The sequence below is a fragment of the Schistocerca nitens genome, chromosome 6 (assembly GCF_023898315.1).
Source record: "Schistocerca nitens isolate TAMUIC-IGC-003100 chromosome 6, iqSchNite1.1, whole genome shotgun sequence".
NCBI classification, from domain to species: Eukaryota; Metazoa; Arthropoda; class Insecta; order Orthoptera; family Acrididae; genus Schistocerca; species Schistocerca nitens.
In genome coordinates, this window is record NC_064619.1 from 209,379,110 (window position 1) to 209,388,611 (window position 9,502).

Below are 9,502 nucleotides of genomic sequence, written 5' to 3' on the forward strand. Positions count from 1 at the left end.
TAGGGAAACCATTTGCATGTTGGATTTAGTCTGCTCCGCACAGTGGACTGAAGTTTCTTCAGCATTACTGGGAAGTACCAGCCTATTGTCCAGTAGGTTTGGAAAATATAACATGTGGAAGACAGGTCCACTATACCATAAGAGAGGGATATTTCTGTGGTAGGTTTCCCATGTTTCACATCTTTGCTCTGTTTTACCCCAGCTCAAATATATTTTAATGAGGGGTTTTTCATATTCTTCTGTCATCCTTGGAAGGTTCAGATATTCCAGTTCCATACTTAGAAATGATTACTGATACACCACTGCCATACACAAATTGTGTATGATTTTCAAAATTAAGTGACAGTAGTTCAAGTCTTTTTCCCTTTCTCTTAGACCAAACTTCAGCTTCAGTTAATTATCTGTTACTTCCATAATTGGTTCAATGCAGCTCTCCATGCTACTCTATCCTGTGCATGTCTCTTCATCTCTGAATAACTACTGCAACCCACACCCTTTTAAATATGCTTACTGAATCCTACTCTTAATCTCCCTCTATGATCCTCCCCCCCCCCCCTCTTCCCTCCAGTAACAAATTGGTGACCTCTCGATGTCTCAGAATGTGTACTACCAATCAATACCTTCTTCTAGTCAGGTTATATCTTCTTCTAGTCAGGTTACGGCAAATTTTCTTTTCTCCACAGTTCTATTCACTACCTCCTCATTAGTTATGTGATCTATCCATATAATCTTCAGCATTCTTCTGTAGCAGCACATTTCAAAAGCTTCCATTCTCTTCTTGTCTAAAATGCTTATCACTCATGCTTCACTTCCATAAATGGTTACACTCCATACAAATACCTCCAGAAAAGCCTTCCTGACACATCTGCACTCAATGTTAACAAATTTCTCTTGTTCAGAAATGCATTTCTTGCCACTGCCAGTCTGTATTTTATATCCTCTCTAGTTTAACCATTATCAGTTACTTTTCTGCCCAAATAGCAAAGCTCATCTACTGCTATACATGTCATTTCCTAATCTAATTCCCTCCAACTGATTTAATTCAACTACATTCTATTATCCTTCTTTTGCTTTTGTTGATGTTCATCTTATATCATTGTTTCAAGACACTGCCTTTCCAAGTCCTTTGCTGTCTCTGGCAGAATTACAATGTCATCAGCAAACCTCAAAGATTTTATTTCTTCTCCCTGAACTTTAATTCCTATTCCTAATTTTTCTTTGGTTTCCTTTACTGCTTGTTCAATGTACAGATTGAATAACATCTGGGACAGGCTACAACCTCACTCCCTTCTCAACCACTGCCTCCCTTTCATGTCCCTCAAGCTCTTTATAACTGTTGTCTGGTGTCTGTACAAATTGTAAATAGCTTATTTCTTCCTGTATTTTACTCCTTCTGTCCTCAGAATTTCAAAGAGAGTATTCCAGTCCACACTGTCAAAAGCTTCCTTGAAGTCTACAAATGCCATAAACATAAGTTTGCCTTTCCTTAACCTATCTTCTTTGAGAAGTCATAGAGTTAGCATTACCTCACGTATTCCTATATTTCTCCAGAATCCAAACTGGTCCTCACTGAGGTCAACTTCCAGCAGTTTTTCCATTCTTCTGTAAAGAATTCATGTTAATATTTTGCCACATGTATTATTAAACTGATAGTTCAGTAATTTTCATACCTGACATCAAATGCTTTCTTTGGAATTAGATTATTATATCCTTCTTGAAGCCTGAGAGTATTACACCTATCTCGTATATCTTGCTCACCAATGGAAGAGTTTTGTCGTGGCTGGCTCAGTAGTTGTTGTCTACTCCTGGGACCTTGTTTTGACTTAGGTCTATCAGTACTTTGTCTACTTCTTCACACAGTATCATATCTCCCATCACATCTTCATCTACGTCCTCCAGTTTCGTAAAATTGCTCTCAAGTACATCTCTCTTGTGAAGGCCCTCTATATACTACTCTCTCCACCTTTCAGCTTTCCCTTCTTTGCTTAGAACCTATTTTTCATCTGCGCTTTTTATACTCATACAGGTAGTTTCCTTTTCTCCAAAGGACCCTTTAATTTTCCTATAGGAGATATTTGTCTTTCCCCTAGTGATGTATGCTTCTATATCCTTATATGTGTCATCTAGCCATTCCTGCTTAGCCATTTTGCACTTCCTGCAGATCTCATTTTTTAGACGTTTGTATTCCCTCTCACTTGCTTCATATACTGCATTTTTATATTTTCTCCTTTCGCCAATGAAAGTCAATAACTCTTGTGTTACCTGAGGATTTCTAGTAGCCCTCATCTTTTCACCTACTTGATCCTCTGCTGACTTCACTATTTCATCTCTCAAAGCTACCAATTATTCTGCTACTGCATTCCTTTCCCCTGTTCTTGTCAATCATTCCCTAAAGCTCCTTCTGAAACTCTCAGTATTCTCTGGGTCTTTCAGTTTTCCAGGTCCCATCTCCTTAAATTCCTACATTTTTGAAATTTCTTCAGTTTTAACCAACAGTTCATAACCAACAAATTGTGGTCAGAGACCACATCTGAACCTGGAAATGTCTTACAATTTAAAATCTGGTTCCAAAATCTCTGTCTTACCATAACTCTATCAATCTGAAATATTCCAGTGTCTCCAGGTCTCTTCCATGTATCCAACGTTCTTTCATGATTCTTAAACCAAGTGTTAGCAATGATTAAATTATGCTTATTTTCATTTATTTACATGTCAAGTTCCACAGGACCAAATTGAGAAGCAAATCTCCAAGGTCATGGAATGTGTCAGTACCTGATACTCCTTTGTAAAATTCCTACATAACTTCCCTATGCTATCAGTCACCTGACTCAACCCTGCACTAGGCTTCACAATGCTGGTGACCTGGTACTCACTCCCCAACACTTCCTGCAACTGCTGGCCCACACCTCTACCTTGTGAACTACCTAGCAGCAGAACCTTCTTCTTTCTGTTAGACTTTGCAACTGACCTAAGCCCCCTAACTGCTGAGGACTGCTGCATGTTCCCTACATCCACAGCTACAAGAGGCTGCTCTCCACGCAAATCTGACAGCTGGTCAAATCTATTGCATATACACAAAGTATGACTGTCTGAATACCTCCTCTTCCTAGCTGTCTTCTTGCCAACTGCCAGTTCCCATTCCCCACCACCTTTCAGCCTCTTCAACCTATCTGGTTCCTCCTTTGCATGTTGTAACTGCACGTGAAGACCACAGATCTTTTGCTCCTGATCCTCTATCAACTTATTTCTACTACAGATTCTGCATTCCTAGGAGAGGATTTTGTTAGAATGCCAACTGTCTTCCCCACTGCATTCCCCCCCAATGAAAATACATTGAACAAATCACACATCATAACCCACTACTCACAAACCTATTACAGAGCCCACACTTCTCATTCACAGTAAAATTTTACAGTTACTGGAAAAAAAAAAAAAAAAAAAAAAAAAAAACAACTACATGTCTGCATTACCTAAGTTCAGTTATACCAGTAGAATTATTTATAGAACTAACAATAACAATCTCAAAATTCTCTGTATACTATTTGTATTATACTACTACACCACAGCTGATACCAACACTAACAGAACTTCACAAAATTATTAGCTAAACCCAAAAATTCAAGCAGCCACTAGAACACTCAACGAAGTTAAAACATGAATGAAAATTTTACTGAAATATTTCACTAGAAACAATGAAATGTCAGTTGAAAACTAAAGCTAGAAATTTACTAAATGACTTCAACATACAGAAAACTCTAAAAAACACAGCGAACATATGTTTCCAACAGTTTATTAAATTGTTATTTTGCCACAAACAGCACAAAACACTGCTGAAAACTATTAAATTTAATAACTGTGTAACAATGCACAAATAACTTTGTCAGTACTTAGCATTATAACCGCTACAGCTGCAACTGCACGCCACAAAATGTAAACACACTACTGAGGCCTGAGGCTTGGATGAATGATGAAGCTCTGCTCTGTGCAGAATTCTACCAGGAGGCTTCCTCTTTCATTCCTTTCCCTCCTGTTCATATACATCTACTCTTTCTCCTTCTCTTCGTTTTCCTGCAATTGAATTCCAGTTCCTCATGACTATTAAATTTTTGTCTCCCTTAACTATCTGGATAATTTATTTTATCCCATCATACATTTCTTCAGTCTCTTCATCATCTCCCTTTGTTACTGTGTTAGAATTTAAAGGTTATTATTACTCAAGGGTTATGTGATTTAACTCGTGTTTCGATGTGCCTTGGAACACAAGATAATTTATACCAGAGAAATATATCAAAGAACAGAATTTCTGACAGTGATTAGAACAAGAAATTTTCCTTGCACATACAAACAAACAGGTGGAATAATGCAACACTTATATTTTTGTATAGCGATGTTTTGCTGTAGTTTGTGATGTTTTGTAGCAGTTCAAATCTGGAGAACGAGCAGGGAAGAGCAATGCATGGTGGGACTGATGCAAGACCACTGCTGCTGGCCATTCATTGTCCACCTGTGGCAGGGGTCCTCAAACTATGTGCAAAGAGAAAACACTCATCGAAGAGTAGCTTGAGTTCTTAGCTGCCGTGAATTATTGTATAATTTAGAATGAATTTCTTTATTTCTGTCTATGATCACAAAATGTTGTGTCCTCAGGCTACTGGTTTCGGTTAGCAATGACCATCTTAAGAATTGTTTTAAAAACTTGTTTTAATTTAATGGAGCCATAGTGGCATTTTCAAAAGATAAATATAACATCAGCTCAGCATAAATGAAATATAATGTATACTTCTACTACTACTGCTTCTGTTCAAAACAAACTGCCATATTAGCACTGTTAACAAAATGACTCTAGCATATACGTTATTTCATTTATGTATGATAATACTGAGCTGATTCTGGACATATCTTTTTATGATGCGACTATGGCTCCATTGCATTAGGACATGTTTTTAAAACTTATCTGAAGATGGTCATTGCTGACCGAAACTGGTAGTCTGAGGACATAACACTTTGCGATCATAGATGAAAATAAAGAAATATATTCTACACTGTCTGGATCACTGTTCAATTTGCAACCATACTGCAGCTTGTGAAATTGTATAATTTGTTTTGGTAAGACAATTACAGTAGCTGATGCAACAGTAAAGGAGTTTACTGGGTGAAATTTAGTATGAACATAACTCATAGATCAATACCTCTGAGCATGCAAAGGAGTTACATAATAGACAAAAGGTTTTGGAGATATTATTGGATGTAAAATACATTGGTTGTCTGCTTCACAAAATTGATAACATACACTCTGCTGAGTGTAGATTGAGAGATTTGCTGTATTCAGGAAACTTTGGAGTGAGTTGAAATAACAGATAGTCATTTGCAATAGAAAATTATAGGCACCTTACAGAAAATTTAAAGCAAGATATCTTACCACTTAGTATGCTACTGGGTCTATCCTTCAGTCCTGATAAACTAACAGATGTGGTCTAAGTTCAATAGATTGGTAGTTAGAACTTACCTATTTATAATTTTTTTACAAGTTAGGATCAAATGTCTTGAATGTTGATTCCTTGACTTCTGCTAACACTTGGCTAATTGTAAAGCTACTTTCAATAGTTTAGGAATGCATCACAAAATGACAGCAGATACTCAGATAGCAGAGTAACAGTAAACTACCACCCCCATTTCTTTTGAGAACCGAACTCACATGTGTAAAAAAAGTCATATTTCCAAACCTGTGCATCAACCATTGATACAATTATTCAGTGACATTCTGTGGTATATGTTGATAACATCTGCAAATGTGTTGTGAATAGAGTTAGTAATAAAGAAGCAATAAATTAAAAGTCATGCCTGTTGCTGCCATTTTATTACATAAACAATGAAAATGTAGTAACAGATAAACATATTTTCTTTCACCATTTAGTATGGTGTCAGGAAGGAAAACAAGAAAACTTCATAAAGTTTTGAAACTCTATACAAAGTCTGTTGGAAGTCACTAATGTTGTCATTCTTAAATATTCGATGACTATGGTCTATGGAATTTGTGCAACATGAGTTATGCTGCGTCAAGACATATTCACAGCATTTAAGTCTGGAGGGTTATCGATGGTGATCAACCTCGCAGTATGCTGTGTAGGACGGTGAGTAGTACATATTTTTCCATATTTCCCTCACAAAAGAACCCATCTAAATGGATGCCATATGGGAACCAACAGCTGAATGACTTCAGCATGGACTTCACACTACTGTGCTACTGTTTATCTACCACTGTTATGTTCCATGTTCATGTATGTATACAAATTCTTAACAGCAACCAGTAACTATTACCGAACTAGAGCTTCAAATTATGATGTAAATTATTAGTTACAATGTTTAAAAAAGGCCTTACAACTCCAGGCTACTAACATACAGCATGTGCAGACAAAAATTATAGTTAGACAATATTCAGATATACTGATTAGGTTTATATTATCAAAAGTGCTTGCTTTATTACTTTTTAAACCTGAGTATTCAAAACAGGAATAGGAAGTATGCAATCAACTGCTGATAACTTCTGTGAAGCTCATAATATAACTGCACCAGTGGTCTCTCTCTCTCCATCCCCCCCCCCCTTCTCTCACTCTCTCTCTCTCTCTCACACACACACACACACACAATACTTTATTTCCTCCAACAATCATCACTGTAATAAAAGTGTTGCACACAGATGTAAAATACTTACATATTACTCAGCTTTTTCTGGAATGATCGTATGATATCATGCAGTCGTTTGATTTCTTGTTTTGCTGCTTTATACTTAAGATCCTGTAGATAAGGAAAAAGCTATTACTTTTTTCTGGTGTATTTCTTATTTTCTAATTACTTCAAGCAAATGTGGAGTTTCTTAAGATACAGTGTGCCTTGCGTTCAACTTTCGGCATGAGAACTAATTATAATAGTGATGAATTTTTCCATGGTGCCATGTTCATTTAAGACATGTCTTTCAGGGTAAACAGCTTTGAAATACAAATTTATGGAGTGTCTGAAGGAAATGTTTGTTGGTAGCTTATATTTAAAAATGATAATACATCAATAAAACTTGCAATGGAGTGTCCATTGTACTTATATTTAGGTAGAACTATTTCCCTACATAGACACAGAATAAGTATAACATAATAAAGTAAGTGTTGCTAAGTATTGTGATGGTATTCTTCGCTATGGGAAGTGGAGTACATAAGACTAATTGAGTTACCACGAAAGGAAATTGGCTAGGCTATTTTAAATGAGTCTGACTATGGACAACTTGCCTGTAAATTAATTTTTGTTTTGTTGTGATTTTTCTTTTGCAAAGAATTCTATGTCAACATTGACTACTGAATAGATTGTGTTTTGTGACGGGTTTCCAGGAAGGACATTTTAACATTTCCTCCCTCATTGTTGTCAGTAACTACAGCTTTTGATATTTTATTTGACACTGTGATCGTAAATTAAAAGCTTCAAAATTGAATGGAATTTCATATAAAGTACTAAAAAGAGGATGACTTGTAGCTTCATTTGTATTACCAGAGCTTTAAGATGAGCAATCATGCGCATACGGTGCCCATTTTGAAACGCAAGTATTTGAATCAGTTTATTTAGAAATTCATCTGGTGAAGTAAAATATTCTTGCACATCTGGTCTCATCTGCAACAGAAATTATAAAAAATAAATGAGGCACTGTTACTATGAGGACAGTTAACCTGGGTGACTAAATTTTGTGACCAGATGGGTAAATATTAATAAAACATTAATGAGACTGAATTTCTGCAGATTGATAGAATAACTTAAAAATTGTGCAAATAACTGTAGAGGCAGAGAAAACACAGGGCTATATTAGATGAAAATACATAAAGAGGAAGTGTAAAAATATATTATTTTTAAGTTTTTGCCTTTGTACTGAGGAAATGGAGTAGCCTACAGAAGAATGTTCACAAACATGCAGCAAAGAACTACAGTAAGTTGCCTTCACTAAATACAACCAAAAGTAAGGTAAAGAGCTTACAGTTTTGAGATGTTATCACATCAAACTGTCTGGTCCAGTGTTTCTATCTTACTTTAAAAATTTATGAACTATACATTTTACGCACACACACACACACACACACACACACATACACACACAATCATATATAAAGGCATAGAAAAATAGGCTACACCAACAGCTATTTTAAAAACACAGTATACACAGCAGAAAGGTCTACATACTCTGCTAGCCACACATGACATTATTTTGCTATGAGAGAACAGCAATATCTGCAATGTTCTTGTTGTTTGTTTCTGCGAGAGATATTCACATTTCATCCAGCCACTTCATCATACCACAATGAGCAGATACTAGGCACATTATCATATATTAGTTAAGAGTGAAATTCTTCTTGTGCAGGCCTACTAACTTTTTGAACTCATTTGAATGTTCCAGGAATAGGATGATTAAATTACTCAACAATATTTCAGTTGTTGTTGCCATTTTCTAATGACATACCTGGTTCAACAGGTCATGAGAAATAAACCAGAGCATCGTTGCTTTCTCCTTTCTAAATACTTATTAGCTATCCTACTGTAAACAATATTGGACGTACCCAACACATTTTGTAAATATTGGTCTGGATTATTCACTCTGTTGCTGTATACAGAGTAATATACAATGAGTAATTGTACGGTGCCATCGAAATATGAATAGGTAAAGAAAAGGAAAACAACTAATACATAAATTAAATGTGACAAACAGGATTTTCGAATAATGTTGTCATATATGGTTGAGAAATATGTACAAGATACATCTGGTGTTTGTTTACGTAACTGAATGTTTTAAATCTGATGCAAGTACTTACTTTCGATGTTAACTGAGTTGTTGTGTACTGATTGCCACATACACCACATTTCTGTTGCAAAATTGCTGTAATTAATAAAGGAGATCACATTATTTCTTTACTCACACTGGTTTAAGTATACAGATAAATCTCATAGTCCCTCCACATAGGTCTAAGTCAAGAAATGGCAAAATGAAGTAGATAATGTGCAAAACTACTGCTGATGACCTTGGAAAAATGTCAAAGCGAAATATCGTGATATCAAATAATTGCTCAGTTTTCAATGATTTGTATATACAATTGCTGTATTTCTAGTAAGTAATTGTAGAAAACTAGGAAACTAGTTTTTGTTTTGATTCTGTTTCAGAACACGATACTACAATCATAGGAAGATTACTCAAGTTCCAATAATGTGACACTATTCATTTAAATACAAACTTCTTAATTACTCGATTTTAAGCACTCGCTGCAATAGATATGACCACAGCTAGTTAGTAAGAATTTTCTTTCACGAATTTCTGACGGCTGTGTATAACAAGAATTGCAGTGGATCCAGTCCATCTTCTTCGATTAGAGAGAACGATTTAAAGCACATTTAGGGTTTCTCTTCAGTTTATACAGCCTGCACACTTGAAAGTACAGCTGAATTAGAATGACGAAGTTTATAACACTTCAAACTTCCC

General features: G+C 35.8%; 1 protein-coding gene across 1 annotated transcript in view; it reads right to left on the reverse strand.

Annotated features, from left to right (window-relative positions):
- LOC126262526 (uncharacterized) overlaps positions 1–9,262 on the reverse strand; it is a 123,398-nt gene extending 114,136 nt beyond the window's left edge. Inside the window, exons 1-4 of the mRNA XM_049959199.1 lie at positions 9,258–9,262; positions 8,841–8,905; positions 7,534–7,653; positions 6,713–6,795 (exon numbers count right to left, since the gene is read on the reverse strand). Coding sequence (XP_049815156.1) covers positions 6,713–6,795; positions 7,534–7,653 — 203 coding nt within the window. The 5' untranslated portion in view covers positions 8,841–8,905; positions 9,258–9,262. The remainder of the gene's footprint in view (positions 1–6,712; positions 6,796–7,533; positions 7,654–8,840; positions 8,906–9,257) is intronic.
- Between the last annotated feature and the right edge of the window lie 240 nt (positions 9,263–9,502).